The following is a 21,805-nucleotide window of genomic DNA, read 5'->3' on the forward strand; positions in this document are numbered from 1 at the left end:
TTACTGAAAGAAAAAAGGAAACAATTATCTCGTGGAAATTCTCGTATCAAAACTGATCTGAGAAAAAGAAACAATAAGGAGATGTGATGCTAGGTCAAGAAATGAAGACTAAGTTCCTAGAATATGAAGACTGACATACCTGAAGAATCATCGAGCACGTAACTGGATGATTAGATGTAGAGAAAGAGAAGAGGGGTTTGATTTTGGATGGATCCAAATGAAGAGGGAGGGTTTTGCTTTGCACCACGAGAACAAGAGTTTTTTCTGGTTACCTCACTGTAGCCGAAATGACAATAGGGACTACGGAGGCATTGATACTCTAATCTAGGCCCTCTTTGGTTAGTGCGAACTTTTGCTAATGCAAATATTTGCAGGGTTTTTTTTTTCGAAATCATTTTTATCAAAAATATTATAATCATAGATTTCTAAACCTTTTGTTGCAATTGATCGACATATGTTGAGGGTTTTGATTCTTGTTTTCTTGGCGATGTAGTCTGCTGCTGAATAATGCTTCCTAGCAATAATTTTCATCCGAGACTGAGGTAGATCACTTAATATTATCTTTTCTTCTTGCAAAGTGTTTTCCGATGTCCATGAAAATTTCGTGTTTACCTTGTTAATGTTGTATGCAAGCCTTTACAATTTGTGACTATTGGAACGTTGACAAGATATTTTCTTTTAGCTAAGTAACCGCCTTTAGTAATGATTTTGTTTCCGCATGGAAGGCCGATGCAACCCACTCCGACCCCGCTGATAGATGCATGAAAATCTCATGGTCCACTGAGTATAGAATAAAAACATAACCCATTGACAAATCTTCTTTCTTAAAAAAAAGCATCGATAAAGATTATCCAATTTGTGTTTAGGTTAGATCAGGAGTAGTTGATTGAGATTGTCTTTTGGGAAATTATATCATTTTGAATGGTTTTTGATGGAGTAGATTGTCTATTGATCTGGTCTATTAGATTAATCGATCTGGATTTATTTTCTCAAAAACAACCGAACATCTATATTTCAAGATGAACCAAATTATGGTGGATATTATCCCCCCTAAAAAAGCCAACTCAGGTTCTGTAAGCCAACCTCAACCTCATAATTAATCGAGTCTGTATTGCTTATCGATTTTAAATTTTCAAGGGAAAAACCAAACCGAACGGATTTAGCGAAAGGGCACGCTCTAAAGAGATGATGTTCAGTTTCCTGAACTTGATTATTACATATCTGGCAATGCGGGTCAATAGTTGAATTGTGTGCCCCAAGTCTGGAAGAAGTTGGAATAGCTTTTTGTGTTAGTTTCCAAATAAAAAATCTTATTCTTGGGATTTCTTGAATTTTTTAAATCTTTTTCCAGGGAAAATCCAAAAGATGTTATTATCTTGTTCTTGCTTAGATATAAAATTATAGATATTCTTGGTTGAGAATTTCCCTGAATGATGATGTTTCCATCTAATAATGTCTTGATCTTGTCTCCTTGGATCTATAGCTTGAACTTTTCTCCTATTCTCTGGGCCAGTGTACTTGTTTAGTTTTTCATGATCGATCCCATTTATTTTGTTCCGTTATTAACTCTTGAACCATTATTGGTGCCGGATCTTGTAAATTGGAAAGTTTGGGGGACTATATCCGCATTAAGGATCCATCTATCCTTCCAGTTTTTTGCCGACGCTCCATTTTTTCCTTGCCATAATAAATTACCCTTGATCAGTTCTAAACCTTTTTGAATGCTCGTCCAAATCCACGACAAATTTGAATTCCTTGAGGCTTCTAATGTTTTGAGAAATATTTGGCTTTAAGAAGTTGGACCCATAATTGATCTTGTTCGATAATCAATCCACTAGAAAGTTTTGTGAGGAGAGCGATATTGAATTGATGTGGGCTTTTAATTCCTAATTCACCTTGAGAAATAGGCTTGTAGATGCTAGTCCAAGATTTTATGAACCCCCTGTATTTTTTGCCCGTCTTTTTTCCACCCTAAGTTTCTTTGGATACAATCCAATTGATCTAGAGTTTTTTTTGGTAGGCTAATAACTTGCATTCGATAAGTTGGATAGGCTTGTAGAATGGATTTAATCAAGACGGTCCTACCTGCTTGGGATAGAAGTTTAGATTTCCAGCCTTGTAAAGCGGAATAGTTCTTTTATAGAAGAGGCTCAAAATTTGCTTTTCGATTCTTATTAAAAGAGAGAGGGTACCCAAGTATCTATCATTTTTAGTCATCAGGGGGGGTTTTAGAATTTTTGCTATCATTTTCCCATGTTTGGGATGAATGCGTGGGCTAAAGTAGACACTTGATTTTTGTAGATTAACCATTTGGCCAGTGATTTTCCCAAATAACTGGAAAGTGTCTAGAAGATATTTTGGTTCCACCAGAGCCGCTTTGGTGAATGAGAAACAGTCATCAACAAAAAATATATGTGAGATATTTGGGGCATTTTTGTTGATTTGGAATCCCGATTTTTTTTTGTCTTCATTCGTTTTTTCAAGAAGTCTAGAAAGCATTTTCACGCAGATAAGGAAAAGGTATGGCGATAGACGATCACCCTTCCTTAATCCTCTCGAGGTGTTGAATTTTGGTCCGGGAGAACCATTGAGAAGTATCGAAAAAGAGGTTATCAAGATGCATTGCAAAATGAGATTTACCCATTTTTCATTAAATCCAAACGCAGATAGGACTTTTTCTAAGAATATCCACTCAACCCTATCAAAGGATTTTGAGATATCCATCTTTAGCGCTAGGTATCCTTTCTTTGCTTTGGATATTCTCATCGAGTGAATAAGCTTATGGGCAATTATAATGTTGTATGTGATTTTTCTCCCAAGAAGGAAAGCCGATTGATTGGGAGATATTAATTTTTTGAGGATGGGATTTAACATGTTCACTAGAATTTTTGACATTAGTTTATAAATGGTATTGCTTAAGCTTATAGGTCTGAAGTCCCCCGGGGTTTAAGGAGTAGAAAGTTTAGGAATGAGGGTTATGAAGGAATAGTTGAAATCTTTATCAAGGATACCAGATTTAAAAAATTATTGACTGAGTAAATAATATCCGGACCAAGAATCTCCCAATTAGCCTTGAAAAAACCTGGTTGAAACCCATCCGGATCCGGCGCTCCCCACTGAATCATATTAGATATGGTGAGTCAAATTTCTTCTTTTGTGGGAACTTAGTCAAGGGGAAATTTTCCTTATTGAAAATGCAAGGTTTTATTATGTTAGATAGATCAATGTCATAGTTTTTGATTTGGGAAGTGCCTATTTGTTTAAAATAATTTACCAGAAAAGAGTTGATTTGGTCCCTATCTGAAATCCAAAGACCAGAAGGTTCTCTAAGGGAATTTGCATTGATTTTTTTTCTACTGGAAGCAGTGGCATGGAAGTACTCTGTATTCTGGTCACATTCCTTGAAGAATTTATCTCTCGAGAGTTGATGGTAGTGGTCATTTTTGATTTTGTACCATTTTCCTAACTCTGCTTGTAGATTTTTTTAACTTTTCAATATCATTGGATATGTTTCCAGACCTATGGATACTTTATATTTTATTATTTAGGGTCTTAATAGTTTTATGAATGTTCCCAAAGATGTTTGAATTCCAATGAGCCAGATCCTAGGAAAGCAGTTGTAGGTTCTGGATAAAAAAAAATCGAGGAATTGTCAGAGTGTAATTTCCAGGAGGCCTCTACAACAGTAGATAACGTGGGGTGGAATAACCCATATCTAATGCACCTAAATGGTTTTTTAAATCTTTGTTTTTTCGGAGTTGAATCTAGTAAAATAGGCATATGATCTGAACATACTCTCGGTAGATGATTTACCTTGGTGTCCGAGAAGTTTTGAGACCACATGAAGGGGATTAGAGCTCTATCAATTCTCTCGCAGATATTTTCATCCCCCTTTCTATTGTTTGACCAGGTGAACAGAGCGCCATCATATCGCGTGTCTTGTAATCCTACGGAATCAATTGTCTGAACAATGAAAGGTTTACTGCTAGAACACGCCTTATTACCTCATTGTTTTTTGTCTGGATCCAAAATATCGTTTAAATCCCTGATCAGAATCCAAGGTCTATTAATTTGTTGCGCTATATCTAAAAATATGACTCAATTGCTCAATTTTATCATCAGCATGATCATAATCTCTATATCTCCAAATTTTATTTCAAAATGACAAACATTAAATTTCGAAAAGATTAACCTCATATTTATATTTTTGTGCCAAGCTATTGCTAACCCCTTAGTTATTCCTACGGAAGGAACTATAAACCAATCATGGAAATGAGAGTTCTTACAAAAAGAGTTCATCATAGACGTGGGGCTTTTGTCTCGGCTAAAAAAACAATGTCACGCTTGTAGTATTGGCAAATATAACTAAAGTGGTCCTTTGTTAAGGGGGTTCCAATACCCTGGACATTCCAGGATAGTAATTTCATAATGCCAAAACAGAAAAATTAAATATAACTGGGCACCAAAGAAGTTGTGATAAGATAAAGGAATTAAGAGAAAAAACAAGCTTGAGCAGGAGTAAACGGAAACAAATCTTATACACCGGGAAAAAGAATAAATTAGGTTGAAAAAGCGGGGGTCTAACAACACCACCCAATATTTCTCTTAGAAATCTGTATGGACTAACTCGAATATACTTTTAAGAGAATCAACAAGACTCAATCAATCAAAAGGATATCAACGAGTTTATATATCTCTCTTGATTTGATTTACTCAAGCAGGAACCGCGAGTTCTAATCAAATACAAGGAATAACTTGGACGGTACCAAAGACCAATATCCAAGGATCAATCAATGACAATCAACAACCAAAGGTTGGATTACTCTAATTGATGATCTAACGCACAACCTGTATTATTTCAATTATAAAGATAAAACAATATAATGCGGAAATTGAAATAACACAGACACCAGAAATTTTGTTAAAGAGGAAACCGCAAATGCAGAAAAACCCCGGGACCTAGTCCAGATTGAACACACATTGTATTATACCGCTACAGACACTAGCCTACTCCAAGCTAACTTCGGACTGAACTGTAGTTGAACCCCAATCAATCTCTCACTGATCCAAGGTAAAGTTATGCTCCTACGCCTATGATCCCAGCAGGATATTGTGCACTTGATTCCCTTAGATGATCTCACCCACAACTAAGAGTTGCTACGATCCAAAATCGCAGGCTTTGACAATAAACAAATCTGTCTCACACAGACAAGTCTATCAAAGGATCAATCTGTATCCCACAGATAAACCCTAAAGGTTTTGTTCCATCTTTTGATAATAATCAAGGTGAACAAGAACCAATTGGTAATCCGGTCTTATATTCCCGAAGAACAGCCTAGATTAATCAATCGTCTCACAACAATCTTAATCGTATGGTAGCGAAACAAGATGTTACGGAATCACAAACGATGAGACAAAGACGTTTGTGATTACTTTTTATATCTTGCCTATCGGAGATATCAATCTCAAGCCAATCAATCTGATTGTACTCGTACGATAGAAGATGCAAGATCAGATCACACAACTACGATAAAAGTAGTATCAGTCTGGCTCACAATCCCAACGAAGTCTTTAAGTCGTTAACTCGGTTTGAGAAAAGAAAACCAGAGGTTAAAGGAGAATCGACTCTACTATGAAAACTAGTACCACACGTAAGGTGTGGGGATTAGTTTTGCACAATACTAAATGTCTCCTTTATATAGTCTTTCAAATCAGGGTTTTGCCTTGGTCACAAAGCAAACAATATCCACTGTTAGATGAAAACCTGATTTAGATTCAAGCTAATATTTCTCAACCGTTAGATCAAAAACTTAGCTTGTTACACGCATTTGACAATGCACGTTTCTAAGTTTGTTAACCGTACCCAAACATATGCACTTGTTGGTTCAATAATAGTTAACCAAAAGGTTAGCCATATGAGCATTTCATATCAACCATGTTCTTCTTTACCATAACTAGTTTAAATGACTTCAAATGAACTAGTTAGAGAGTTGTTCAATTGCAAGGAAATCTTATGTACTACACAAGACACAATTGAAGCAAAGATGATTTGATTCACTTGAATCGGTTCATGAACTTTTATAGACACGGTTTGCATACTGCATTCCTTAGTCTTTTTAAGTTTAAGTTCAGAAATAATCTTCAGATATATATAACCTTTCTCAAGTTCGCAGACTAGGTTCGCGGACTTAAGCAACCGGTATAGTTTACAAACTCCAACCAAAAATCTCGACAAAGACCTTCCGCCGGTTCGCGGACTGGGTTCGCGGACGCAGCTAGTTTGTCAACTCCAGCAGAATTTCTCGGGATGAAAAGTTCGGCAGTTCGCGGACTTGGCAACAAGCCATTCTTCCGGTTTCTCTTGATCAACAAAGTTAACAAACTTTGGTTCAAGGAATAGGACTTATACATAAATGTGTTTCCACAACAATGTTTACGTCCACCATCGGTTATGTAATCTAAACTCTCATTTCAATCATTGAAACATTCTTAGAGGACGTTATGTAGTTGTTACACCATTTCTCGTCAAAGCAATTTTCAAAGTGATTGAAACATATCATGACTTTCGTCACTAGGTAAAGATAAACTTGATCAAAGCGAAAAGCTTACCAACACATATTTCGAGATATAGATAGGCGAGGTATACTCGGCTCGAAATACCATATGTTTATAATCCAAGTCTATATATATAGCATACGACTTCTTGTCTAAAAGAGTAGGAGATAGAGTAGATAGACTTTTGAGTGACAGATAAGTTCAAGTCTTCACATACCTTTTTGTCAAGAAGTTCCACCGGTTCCTTGAGTAGTTCTTCTTCTTGTATGATGAATCACCATGAAGTCCTTGAGCTCAACTACATTTTCTATCCTAGTCCGAGACTTAGCTATAATAGACTATAAATCAAGACTTATAGTTTTGATCACTAACATTGAAAAACATGCTAAAGATAGCAACGCATGCGATTTCGACCGAGCAATGCTCTAACAATCTCCCCCTTTGTTAATTTTAGTGACAAAACTACTAATACATATGGAATACAAAAAAGATAAAGAAACTTTAGTAGCTCATATTCCACATGTCTAATCTTCAACATTCCTCGAAATCTTCGTCACTTCCAAGTACTCCAATGATCCCAAAGGTTGTAAGTTTAGTATCACCGTTGTTGAAGATCCGTAGCTATAACAATGAGAAAGCATCGGTCTCGATCATTGTTATACAGTGTCATAGTATTATTACACAGTGTCAAAGTTCAATTGTATCACAACTTCAACAATAATACTATGGTGATATATATCACTCCCCCTTAGTCAATACTCCATCTCACATGGAAACCACTCCCCCTTATACAATGATCCGAAAACCATATGTATTTGTAGTGTGAACTACATATTAATTCTCCCTTTTTTTGTCAATAAAATTGGCAAAGGTACAAGAACCGGATCATAATGAAATTTCCGTAAGATACATTTCATGCCTAAAAGAAAATTCATACCATCTAATTTAGATGCAATCATATAGCGAAGATAATAGCATTCATCAAGGAGTTTAAAGATACAAGATAACCCCTCTAATATTCCACAGCCGCACTCCCTCAAGATATTACCACTAAGCACAAGTTCAAAAGAACTCTCCCCCATTTGATGTCATTCCCGAAAGAACAACAAGAGCGACATTAATTTCAAAAGAAAAGAAGGATTTTAATGGACACCAAAAACCATGAGAATGATTTTCTATAACCAAAAACTCAATCAAATTAATCACAGGTAAACCCATGATTAATTTAATCGGAATACTCAATCAAATTAAACACAAAAAGTGATCAACTTAATTGATTATGCTCGACATAAGAGAACTTACGGAGCATACGACTAACATAACCATTATAAAATGAATAGGATGGTCATTCATATACTCAACATAAGAGGAGTATTACGGAGTATGGAGATACTCAGCTAGATTAATTACAAGTGAACCCATAATTAATCTAATTGGAATACACAACCAAACTAATTACAAAAGTAATCAATTTAATTTCCATTTGTTTTGCTCAACATAAAAAGACTTATGGAGCAATAACTAAATAACCAAACATGATGATTAATCTAGTTAAAAAATTCTCAACATAAAGTACCTTACGTAACAACCAGCAAAGCTAATCAAAAAATAACCAACTTGGTTGTATTGTGCTCAACATAAGACACATTACAGAGCCTCACAGTAATACATAAAATGTGGATCATGGATGATCAATCCTGCGGAATACTCAAGGATTCATTCTATCTTCAATCACTATTTGCATAATGATATTAATAGACATAATCCCTGAAAACAAAAGATTTTAACCTATCTTCCATCAAAGAATTGACAATATAGGCTTAACTTTTGTATTTGTCAAAAGTCTATTCATTCTTTTACCAGTACGTGAATATCTATCACAAACGAATTAGAATATGGGACCTTGAAGTTCACAAACGCAAACATACATATCCCATAACAAATTGCAACAAATCATAAAGATTAATACTGCAAAAATCATCTTCAAAACAAATTTAGGGTTCAAACCAATAAATTTAAAAACATGAAGATGAAAACGTTGGACATATCTATGTGTAATCACAATAATTGTTATTCCAAACTCTAGTAATCCTTCTCAACAACAAGAATAAATTCTCATAAGAAGTTTCCTAGGCATCAAGACAAACTCGTAATGCACATATAAGATGATTTGTCCTTAGAGAGTAGAATCAATTTTTTTTTCCCGGATTTATACCAAGAATATCTACCAAAGGCGTATAAAAAGATTTTCAAAGAAGAACACACAAAGTCATTAACGACCATGCACCATAGTTCACATAAAATGATTGTGAACATTCAAGAATCCGATAGTAATGCGTACTACTGCCCATTCTTGAACTTCCTTCTTTGTGATTCACCAACAACATTCTTGTAAAAGCTACAAATGATCTTAAAATAATACTACTCCATGAATCCAAGTGCCCAAGTCCAAGAGAAGTGGAACAAATGCAACGAAGCGGAGCAAAACACTCAAAAACAAGAGACAGGACAAATACTAATCTTAACTCATCCAAATTCAATGATTATCACCTCCATTTTTAATATAATTCAAAGAGGAAGGGAATGCAAAAAGAATTAGGTCATTCCGAGTTCAGACGAAGAAGATACGGCGAAAACAAGTTTACCGAATATCGATGTCACGTATGCATACGGGTTTGCAAACGAATTTTCTTATCCTGGAGCAGTATGAAGATGGGGTTTTCGAACTTAAACCCCTGGATTTTGGTTTTAAATAATGTTATGCATGCTTGGTATGTGTACCATGAAGTCCAAACATCCCGAACTAATGTTTTCAAACCTAAACATTTAAGAACCTTAAACACAGATCAAGTTAGGCAGAAATGAACGATAATCAAGGTATATGGATCATTATAAGTACTCAAACAAGTAATAAAAACATAAAACTTTCTCAAGTTTATAGACATACCTTTTTAGAAAAGTCCAATGGAATTCTACAGCCTTACCGAATATAATCTGTGCGCCCCAGTTGTTGTGCTTCCCTCACCGTATACATAGCAGGACATTTCTTGGTGAGGATGCACTTTCAACACAAACAAGTTGTGTTGAGGTGAAAAATGTCTTGATCACTATGGCACCAAGAAAGAGTTTCTTTCCAACAACTCTTAAATCTTATACTATTGAGAAACACCCAAGGGACTGTTTTTATAAGTCTGTCAAAGAACTTCAAGAGAACCCAAAAATATTTGTGTTTCTGATTTCTTGTTTTCCAACTTATAAAAAACAGTTTCTGCATATAGTTTTTAGTACTGCGAAGGGAAACTCTTTTGATAAAAAGAGACTTCCTAGATTCTTCATAAAAGAAGACAATACTACTATCTTGATAGTAAGTATCAGGAATTCAGCAACGAATCAATTCATGCTTTGAGGTGATACACTCAGATGACTGAGATTTAAATTCCTCTTGTATTTCGTTTAGTTTATCACAACTAATTGGATCACGCAGAGGAGGAGCATTGCTCTCACTGATTAGTAAATCAATATCAACCTCAACATGAATATTATTCATCATAACTTGATTTAGCCTGTCAAGAGATTCTTTCTCTTTCTGGAGGTATAACTCAACATCAAGAGATATGCTCTCAAGCTTCTTTTCAAGCCCTGAAAACACTTCAAGGGATTTTAAACCTGGTGGAGGTTTAGATAGAATTTCTTCTACAGATTTTATTAAATCATTCGTGGAAGAGAATTTCTATGGAGGATGTAACCTTTTCATCGTTGTGAAGAGTCGTTGATCATGTATATAAAGTGATAAGCCATATTCATAATTCATTCTAGAAACCAAAGTACACCCAACACAATTTTATTTCAGTGGCACTCATTGTAATCACAGTATCGAGAAAGACAAATGATAAGTTTGGCTCGACATTTTTTTGAGTTTGGAAAAAAAGAAAGATTTTTATAAGCTGGGAGACATATCATAGGTGATGTCATTAAGTCTTATGTGTGTGTGGTGTGTGTGTTTGTGCGGGGGGGGGGGGGGGGGGGGGGTGTGGATGCCTAAGTAGAGGGGATGCCTAAGCGCTACAACAGGGGAGAGAATTATGGAATAAGCGAGACATTGTATCTCGTTGTAAGAAAATAAAACAAGTAAACAGCAAGGATTTAAATATCGATTGACTTTTCAACCCAGTTGACTGCAAGGATTCATATCTCGCCCAAATATTTTCCCCAAACATATATCGATTTTTTCTTCTGCTGTTTTTGTTTTCTTTAATGAAGAATAACATAAACCATAACTTAAATCCGAGGTTTGGAGTTGTTTTTTACCAATCAGGTGAAGGCGTTTGACTTACATGTGATGGTGATCACATGCCATGTTATTAATTTGATTTTGAGTATCAAACAATATAGAGGTATGTTTTTGAAAATCACACCTTTTACACTAATTTTATCTGAAAAGGAGAAGATACCAAGTGAACCCTAACTTTTTCGTTTGATAGGAGTATGGACCTGTGTAGTACTTTTAACAATCAAAGAATAAATTTTAATGCGAAAAAGTAAAAAGCACAAACACAAGAATTTTGTTAACGAGAAAAACTTCACTGGCATAAAAATCGCGGGATCTCGTCTAGCTTTGAATACCATACTGTATTAAACCGGTACAAACACTAGCCTACTATTAAACTTCGGATTGAGGCGTAGTTAAGACAAAATCAACCCTCCAAGCAATTCAGTTGCAGTTGTGTTTCTTGCGTCTCTTGAACCTCGGAATATTTATGCACTTGAATCCCTTAGCCGACGTCCTTTACATCCTTAGAGTTGCTTCAAAATCAGTGAATACTTTTGATACCATGCCTCTAATAAACAAGCCTATTTGATTTCCCTGTTAATATGTTCAAATCTGGGTTTGGAAATCTGTTTGTAGTACACAAAGTCCAGCAAGCCTCACGAGTCCGAAACACTTACACTCTGTTAGCAGAGATAGCTTGGATTACTAACACCCTCTCAAGAAAAATCCAAAAAATTAAATAAGAGCTTAGATATTTATATTGAGGAATCAAAAAGTCTTAGACGAAGAGAACTTTGTGATTTATATCTATCTTGTTCCTGATCTAAAGTCCGTGAACTTCAATAACCAGTAGAACGAGATCCGGATACTAAACAATCAGGTAAAATATAGTCTGACCGGGTTTCACAAATCCCTAACTAAAGTATTTACTTAAAGTCGTAACCAAGAATACAGTTCTGTGAAGAACCTAAGTTATAGAGGACGACTATAATTTTGCAACTAGGACACAAGAGTGTCAGAATTGAGATGTCATGTCGCAAAAATCTCTTTATTTATAGACTACTTTCAAGGATTCATGTAACTTTGAATTCAAGCTAAAATAGATTGAGATCCAAACAAATACTTTCTAAGTTTAAATGAAATTATTATTAAGAATTCATATAAGCATGTGAAAAGTCCGCCTTCAAATTACACATAAGAATATGTATTATGGTCCAGGGTTCTGGAACCATGCATGCACAAGTTTATAGCGGAAAGTATGCCTTTGAACTTACAAGCACTTGGCGATGTTTTATAACACTCAAGACTAAACAATTATCCACAAGCCCAAGTGATTATGTGAATAAAGTTGTCTTAGAAGTGTCTATTAGAGTTGTAGCAAAAGTGAACATCGTCATATAAAATAGTTCGTGACCTTATGCTAAACTGTAACTGTATAGGTTTGCAAACCACTGACATTTCACGAAGCCAGACCCTAATGGTTTACAAACCTTGGCAGGTCGTGAAGTCAGACTCAAGGGGTTTGCAAACCTACCCATATTCTGTAAATCAGATGTAAAGGGTTCGCAAACTGGGTTTGCAGACCTCTATAGTTTGCGGAATTCATATTGACTTGGGTATTGCGCCAAGTAGTTCTAAATCTCCCATTATTAAATTTGAAACATTCTCAATAGTCATATATAGATAACATGCATTGTTGCTTGGGAAATATTCAAATGTTCAACTTTAAACAAAAATATTTTGTAAACAATAGAGTGTTTTGACCAAGACTGTTAAGGATCTATGGACATCCATTGCTTGAATCATATTTTGATAGTTTAACCAAGACAAGCTTGGAATCAAAATTTCTTATTTGTAATATTAAATCTACTAAAATCATACAACACAGTCTCATAAGATGGAATGGTAAATGCGTGAGTAAATAGGATAGGTCGGTCTTCACATACCTTTTTGTTAATGAAGTTCTCGCAAATGTCTTCGTATATTCTTCAGTCTTCAATCTTCGAGGGTTATTTGGTGATATATGATACTCAACTACCATACTTCAATCCTAGTTCGATACTTGACTTTATTAGACTAGAAATTAAGATATAATCTTATACATCTAACATTGACAACAATCTTGAGATAACAAAACTTTCGAGTTCGACCGAGTTATGCTCTAAGAATCTTCCCCTTTGTTAATTTAAGTAATAAAACTATAAATACGTATGTATTCAATAAAATAAACCTTTCAGCTCAATTTCCATACTACTTGATTTCTTGAATCTTCAACATCTGTTTGAATTCTCCATACTTCAAGTTCTTCCATGGTTCTGCAATGATCGTTTCTGCACCATTGTTGTAGAAGATCTATAGCGAATAAAAACTTATGAAATACACGTTTAGAGATTTTGTAGAATGACAAGTCAATCTACTCAATGGATGTTATATCGGTGCATAATACTTTAACTTACCTCGAGGTCCAATTGTACCAAACTTTGACGAAATATTTTTAGATCATTGCTTAGTTAAACCTACCAAGCGTTGGTTTATCAAGGTCGGTTGCCATATTTTAGTATCAAAACTCAAAAATCGGTTGATTAGAACTACTAGAGTCAACTTCGTTAGGTTAGACTATGAAATCTAGAAATGTTGAGACATACAAGTATTACTCTGAAGACCTGAATAATCCGAAGACGTATCAGCATCAACGAAGACATCATCCTTCTACTTGAGGTTAGTAATACAAGACTTGACTTGTTTCCATTTCTATTACGTTACTTTCGAGTCGTTTAGATTGAAAACATAACATGCAAAGTTATATTTATAATACTCTAGTATTAAACACTTGATGATTTTATGGTCAAAGTATCAATGAGCAATATATAAGTTGTTTTACAACTTAAGGTATATTGAATTAGAGCTGGCAACGGCCCGGGTTAGGATCAACCCGTGGCGGGTTAGGCGGGTGACGGGTTATTATGGCCAACCCTAGCTCGGCCCGTTCTATTCAACGGGTTTGTACTACTCAACCTTAACCCATATACGGTTTAGCTCGGCGGTTCAGCGGGTTAACCCGTTTAGCAAACTACTTTATTGCCATGTTTGGCGGGTTAGGCGGGTGACGGGTTCATTATGGCCAACCCTAGCTCGGCTCGTTCTATTCAACGGGTCTGTACTACTCAACCCTAACCCATAGACGGGTTATCTCGGCGGGTTAACCCGTTTAGCAAACTACTTTATTGCCATGTTAAAAAATGTTGCAGTTGAGGAGATTCGAACCTAGGACAACAAGGTTTTAAACTGAACTACATATCCACAAGACTGCCTGATCTTTTTTGACTCTAAATGCTTAATCTGCGCATTTAATATATACTTCGTTTATTCTCATTCCCAATCAGTACTCGAGAAACCCTAGACCCCATCGTATATATAAAGATGTTCCCATTAATCCCTAACTTCATATCCCTTCCACAGCAACAGCGGCGTCCCTGGTGCCACCATTATTTCTTCATATTATTCTCCTTAACTTCTGCAACCCTTTTTTGTCTTGTTCCAACTTGATCTAATCCATCTAAATATAATCCTTACATAGTATCCTTCACTTATTCCAATCCATACCAAGTAACCTAACAAAATCAAACTTCTTTATTATCCACCCAATCTCAAACTTCTTAATAAACAATCAGATTCTCTTCTTCATGATTGTATAGTTTATAAATAATCCATTCACTTCTTCATATTTTTTGTTCATGATACTTTGTCATTTTGAAACTACCAAGTTTTGAATAACAAGTTTGGGTATTATACTATTGCGAATTTGTATTAAAAATTATATCACTGTAATTTCTAAATGTATTATTTCATTAAATTTGGTTATGTGATGCTTTATTAACTGATTGGATTAGAAATGGAATTAAATTTTATTTTTTAGTGCTCAATATGGAGTTTTTTTTTTTTTTTTTTTTTTGAGTATTTGACGGACATGGATTGTTATTTATGTGGATTAAACCCAAACAAGGTGATTTCTTTACTTAATTTGGTCCCAAATACAGATGATTGGCGTTTAATTTTACAACTCAGAACCTTAGACAAACGGAACCAGGGAATCACACGGGTTGGCGGGTTAGCCCGCGGGTTAGGCGGGTCAACCCGTTTGACCCGCGGGTTCTAAAAGTTCAACTCTAGCTCGTCCCTATTAACTAACAAGCCGGGTTAGGTCCGGGTTTACGCGGGTCGGGTTAGGTCCAACCTGCGGGTTCTGACCCTAATTGCCAGTTCTATATTGAATTACGAAATATAACGTTTTTCTTTTGAACTTCGTAATTGCGACATCTACATAATCTTTGTAACTCGTTACTATATTGTGTCGTGAACTTCAGTTTGATTTCATGCCTAGAAAGTTATGTTTAATCACATAAGCTTAAGGAAGTAAATGTATGAACTTGTTTCATAGTTGAAAGAAATCAATCGGATTAAAGGTCCGATTTTCATTGTAGATCTATAATACGAAGTTGGTAGTGTTCTTTGTATAACATCTTAATTATGAGAGTATCTAAAACTGGACTAGGTCCTGGGTTTTTTTATGTATTTGAGGCTTCCTCGTTAACAAAATCTTGTTGTGTGCTTTTACTTTACTTTTCGCGTTATAGTTATTATTTTAATTATGATTAAAGTATTTGCACTGGTACGTTAATCTAATACTTAGGTTGATCCCATATGGTTGTGCCCAGTTTCATACTTGAACTATATACCAATTATATACCTTGTGGTTTGCTATCTTCTTGAGAGTGTATGTCTATATCAGATCACACAAGGTATCAGACTTATATGTGGATATCGAAAATATTGTTGTGTACTTGGTACCCTCGTCATTTCAAATACTACGATGATATTGTAATACCTCGATTTCGGCGTAGATTAGCCGGTGGAATGAAATATAGGTAATGATTTGTCCTTTCCTATTACCGAGGCCTTTTCAGCACAATTGGCTCCAGAATTGGCAGAAAACTCTGCAGTTAAGCGTGTTCGGGCAGGAGTAATCCAGGGATGGGTGACCTCCCGGGAAGTTGTTGCTGGATGACCGCAGTGGCCCCGTTGAAAACCCCACACTGCCGGATGACTGCAGTGGCTAAGTGGGGACAATATCGGTGGAGGGATGGGTCATTACAAATGACATCAGAACCGACGACGGTTCACCTGCCGAATGTGGGAAGGTACACTGAAGGGATTGGTCCATATGCTTCTCATGAGGGGCAGGGAACGTCGGAGATCTGGGCTTGGATATATTTCGGAGTCGAGGTGGTGATATTGTAATACCCCGATTTCGGCGGTGGTTAACCGATGTAATGAAATATAGGTAATAATTTGTCCTTTCTTATTACCGAGGCCTTTTCACCACAATTGGCTCCAGAATTGGCAGAAAACTCTGCAGTTAAGCGTGCTCGGGCAGGAATAATCCAGGGATGGATGACCTCCCGGGAAGTTGTTGCTGGATGACCGCAGCGATGCCCGTTGAAAACCCCACACTGCCGGATAACCGCAGTAGCTAAGTGGGGACAATGTCGGTGGAGGGACGGGTCATTATAGATATGTTCTTCCTCTCAGACCTTACTTGTCTCTTTTGCATTATAGGTAAAAACCTACAGTTTGCAATTTACCTCCCCTTATATATAATGCTCCATGAAGCCATATGTTATAGTAAAATAGTGCTAGATAATTTTTTCCTTTTTTGTCAACTAAATCGACAAAGGTGAAAAAAGAAGGGATCATAGTGAACTAAACAAAAGACTTATCGAGAATAAAGATAACATACCATCTTCATCAAGGAGAGATACATATATAGTCATCTCCTATAATTTCACGGTCGCACTCTCCATAAAAATATACCAATTAAACACAAGTTTAAATTACAAGACTTGACTTTATAGAACCTACAAGACTTGTTCTTGTGAATTCATATCTTTAAATGTAGATTACCAGACTTGTTCTCATAGGAATAAGATTCGTATACAGTTCCGATATGATTTTTGAGATCGTCCAGGAGTTTTTGTATACAATCAGGTACCCGGATCTTTGTTATATACCACTGATTGTGCAAGAAAGATAAAACTTATAACAATCGTATTCAAGGATCTTTTTTGAATCTACTTGTTGGTAGTATTAGGTTTTGTTTTATAGGTCGGAACGAAAATGTTGGTGGTGTACTTGGTACCCTCTTCTTTTCACAACCTCCATTTACAGATCTCTACCTATTTTTATTTGATAAAGAAATTGATCCCATGTAGATTTTTAGCTAGCACATAACTTGGTATACAAATAAAATTCAAATCCGTTCACCAGACCATCGTTTGCACAAGAAAATCAGGATGGGACAAAATAATAATTCTGCGATCTAAAGGGAGGTTTGATGAGATTGCCTTCACACTGCAATCACTGTTTTTCTTTAATACTTTTCCTTAAAATGTCAAAACGTTTTCGTAATCATTATTTCTCTATTCCAACTCATTAGATTTCTTTAACGATAAATCTTCTCAAAACAAAATTATGGAACAATATTTGTTATGATCATCCCGAGTCACTAATACTCAAAGATTACATCAAAATCTTGAGTTTGATTCTTTTGGCGACATTTTTCATCAATATATAAATTGATAATTGATTAAAGTTAAACAAATTATTGTGTTTCTTGAATATCTTCACAAATTGCAATAACAATTAATAATTTATAAAAGCCTTATCAATTAGTTAAGAGAAAAGAAAATCAAACAAAAGTCAATTAACAAAATATTAATGTAACGTGGACTTTATAGTTTCTTTTTCCCCATCGAAATAGAGATTTGTTAAGAACCGGTAAAATTGGTAAATAGTAAGAACTACTGCAATTGAATTTTCTTTTCACCTCCCTTGATTCTGTTTCAAACACTTCTCGACCAAAGTCCAACTTTCCCCTGAATTATTTTGGTAACCCTGTAACAAAAATAAGAAAAAGAAAGAAAATTTTAGGTTTCCCTATACCAAAGAATGGAAAAATGGAAACAAATTTGGATGGGGGGCGGGAAGTAAATTTTGGGTTCCCCTTCAGAAATTCGGGTGGAAATGACAGGGTTTCGTTTTATTTCGAGCCCATATACCTGGTTCAGGTGGAAATGACAGGGTTCGTCCTAGGGTTTTAGTAATTCTTCTTCGGTGGACAAATACAGTTCTAGCTGGTCAATTAACAGAGACGACAGAAATTCATGTTTGCTTCCAATCAGTAGTGATTTGATTGTGTCTACGAGGATATTTGACCCTCTTCCACTTAGAAGAAGAACGAACTACGCACATAGGGGAGGAGGTATGTTGGTTTTCAATGATTCATTTAAGGGTTTTGTTTGTTATTGATAGATAGATGGATCATGTTGTTTCGTGTTCAGGGGTTTCTTTTTTGGTTATTGCAAGTCCGAAGGAATGCATGCTAACTGATTGAGGAAATTATCTGGAGAAAATAAATTGTTTAAAATGCGTATTACCTAGGTTCTGGAAATGTGTAAATTGGAAAAAAGAATACTTCATGACAAATGTTCGTTTATTTTTTGTATTGACAACTCTACGTTTAGCTAGGATGATGGAAGTGTTATGGTTGAGGATACCTATGCTATTGGTAATTCTTGTACCATGGTATCAAGATCAGAAATCATAGTTGAAGTAGACACTAGCCCTGTTGTGTTGGTTGGGAAATTGAGTGCTTGTGATGAAATGGCCTCTAGTGAGCTCATAACGAAGAAAACTGATGAAAGAATAGATGCATCCATGGAGCTCAACAGCATTTTGGGGGTCTGTAGTAAAATAGTTTTTTCCAATGCTTTCTTCCTAAGTGACTGTTGAAACGTTTTGTCAGCCCCACCGTGCAAGCGCTTAACTAGTAGTTACTACACCTTCTGACCAGAGCCTGAGCCTTGAGTAAATGATTATAGAACTGTCTGGTGAATGTCACCTAGTTTACCATATACACCATTTTGATAATTAGTTGGTAAGAGTTTAGTCATCAAAATATGTTTTCTTTTCTTTTACTGAATGATGTCTAATTTGTTGAAGTTTAATCTTTTCTTGAAGCAACACAATCTCACAGAGAAAAAAAAAGGGGGGAAAAGTCAAGTATTTAGAATGGTTGGAACAACAAAGATGGGCAATGTGATGGGAAGATTAGTGAAGAAAAATTTAGGAGAGATGGGGTTCAACATGAGTGGTGGACCTGTCAATTGGTTTCCTGGTCACATGGCTTCTGCAACTCGCGCCATTCGTGACCGGCTCAAACTTGCTGACCTTGTTATTGAAGTTCGCGATGCTCGTGTAAGTTCTCTTTCATATGCACTGATCGCAATTTCTCCTTGCGCATGCATTTCGTATAAAATTGTAAATTTGACTGATAATGAAGCGTTGGAACCCTACAGATTCCGTTATCATCTGTGAATGGAGATCTTCAGGATGTTCTATCTAGCAAAAACCGAGTTATTGCTCTCAACAAGAAGGATTTGGCCAATCCCAATATAATGCATGTAAGTGTTGATTATTCCTCTTTATTTATCTACTTCTAATCCTTTTTCTTCTCCTAATCTTTTGTAATTTTCACAGCGATGGACTGGATATTTTGCTTCACTTAAGCAAGATTGCATGACAATAAATGCACACAGCCAAAACTCCGTCAAGAAGGTTAGTTGATGATTTAACGACTTTTCTGTGACTTACAGTTAACATCGCCCTTATGATTTGCTTAAACATGCTGAGTTCATCACGTAGTTTGGAAACGTAACTATGTTATTTAGATCATGGAGTAGTTTATGCCTTTGATCAAATTTCGCGTTAACTTTAAATGTATCACAGCTTCTGGAATTTGCAGAACTGAAGCTGAAGGAAAAGATTTCTAAGGAACCCACACTTATAATTATGGTGGTTGGTGTTCCTAATGTTGGCAAGTCGTCGCTTATTAACTGCATCCACCAGATCGCATCTGCACGCTTTCCTGGTAACCTTTTTCGAGGGTCTCGCGAATAAATTAGTGTTTATGTCGACATATGGCCATTAGGAACTGAATTTATTACCTTCCAATACCTTCTAGCTTGAAATATTTCGTGGAGCATGATTATGTATTAATTTTTCATAGCACAGCAGAAGCTGAAACGGGCTTCAGTGGGACCTTTACCAGGCGTAACTCAAGATATTGCAGGATTTAAGGTGTGGTACATTTCATATTTTGTTACCGATACGTCATTTTGACAATCACTGTAATTTTCAGTGCTACCGCACGTGTGGTTCTTTTTATTTGCGGTCGTCTGCTAACTTTGACCATGAACATACAGATTGCACATCACCCGAGCATATATGTTCTTGATACTCCAGGTATACTTGTTCCAAGTATCCCCGATATAGAGACAGGGCTAAAGCTTGCACTAACAGGTATTTTTTCTGTTATGAGTTGCATTCAACCATTTCTGTCATACTTTTCGACAATATCCATTTTATTTCTGCAAGTGTGCGATATTAATAGCAACCTGTTTTTTCATTGTCAGGAAGGTTTTAAGAATATGTTACCTGCTTGTCATAAAATATGCTTCTACTTGAGAAATTATGTTTTTTCTGTAAACTAAAAGAAATGACTTTCATTGTAAATATATATGCAAATTAATCATTTGGTCATATAGCGACAGAGCATTGAATTCATCTCAATAATGTAGGATCTGTTAAAGATTCGGTGGTTGGTGAAGAACGTATTGCGCAATACCTACTGGCTATTTTAAACATTCGAAGCACACCCCTTCACTGGAAGAACTTGAACAACAGACGACTCGAAGCGTCTTTGTGTGGAGACAATGGAAAGGACTATAAACCGAAAAAAGGAATACAGCAAAATGCGGGTGATGTCCATTATATTGAGGTAATGCATGATATTTCTCTAGTACTATCAGCCTGTCACTGAGAATGCGTTTCTCTATGTAACATGGGTCTTGTTAGACTAATTTTGAGAAGCTAAATTTCTTTGATTCTCCTCTGTTTCTTTATAGGATGTTGTATCAGAAGTCCAGTGTGCATTGTACGTCACACTGTCAGAATTCAATGGTAATTTGGAGGATGAAAGTGATTTAGAGTGTCTGATAGAGAAGCAGTTTGCAGCTCTTCAAAAAGCATTTAAAATACCTGCTCATAAGGCATCAGATGACGCTCGGAGGATGGTATCGAAGAAGTTCCTTGCTCTATTTAGAATGGGTAAACTTGGTCGATTCACTCTCGACGATGTACCCGGTGATATTAACCCGTCATCTTCATTATCTAACACTGAATCTTGAATGTTTATGCTCACGTGCTTACTCTTGCATTCATGTAAAAGAAACACACAAGTTTTTGCAAGAAAAACACATGAAACTTTCAATCACTGCCCCTGAATTCGTTCTCGTTGCAATGAGTTATACCTGGTTATCTGTACTACCATATATTATTTATTATACATCAATCATAACCTGATGATTTTAGCTTATGAATTCCTAGTGAAAGCATATTTGAGGGTTGGTAAACCAAGTTTCACCGATGCGTTCCAAGGAATATTCCTGTTAACCTGTGTACTTATTATTTCTTCTAAGAAGTCCCAAACTACATTTTTATTTGCAAGATAGGGACTCCCATAAAAGCAAGTAAGAGACCATTCCTTAGGATCAAAATTAGTTGACAACTGTTAATATTCCATTGTACTACATCAAAGAAAAAAACATTTAACCTATTGCGAAACCTATTGGATCAGCTATATGGTAATTAGGGAGTGAAGATACCAAAGATTTAACTAGGGGTATTTGAGACTTAGTCCTCTGGTTTTTCCTTTAAATCAGTTGTTTAAGGTGGTTTTGTATGAAGGGGTTAGCCCATCCTTGAACATTCCATGCTAAGAGTTTCAACGAACAATGCAAGAAAAATTAAAAAATAAGTTTCCAAAAGCTACTAGTGAACAACAATGGGGATGTTAATAAAGTG

The 21,805-nt window shown here is 35.9% G+C and overlaps 1 protein-coding gene across 1 annotated transcript; it reads left to right on the forward strand.

Annotated features, from left to right (window-relative positions):
• The first annotated feature begins 17,786 nt into the window (after positions 1 to 17,786).
• LOC113321335 (short integuments 2, mitochondrial-like) lies at positions 17,787 to 21,317 on the forward strand. The gene is made up of 9 exons (XM_026569227.1): positions 17,787 to 18,143; positions 18,902 to 19,138; positions 19,240 to 19,344; positions 19,421 to 19,498; positions 19,670 to 19,811; positions 19,950 to 20,020; positions 20,146 to 20,242; positions 20,521 to 20,720; positions 20,848 to 21,317. Exons 2-9 carry the CDS (start codon positions 18,953 to 18,955, stop codon positions 21,127 to 21,129), a joined length of 1,161 nt encoding a protein of 386 aa, XP_026425012.1. The 5' UTR covers positions 17,787 to 18,143; positions 18,902 to 18,952; the 3' UTR covers positions 21,130 to 21,317.
• Positions 21,318 to 21,805: the final 488 nt, after the last annotated feature.

This window comes from Papaver somniferum, chromosome 11, assembly GCF_003573695.1.
Source record: "Papaver somniferum cultivar HN1 chromosome 11, ASM357369v1, whole genome shotgun sequence".
Taxonomy (NCBI): Eukaryota; Viridiplantae; Streptophyta; class Magnoliopsida; order Ranunculales; family Papaveraceae; genus Papaver; species Papaver somniferum.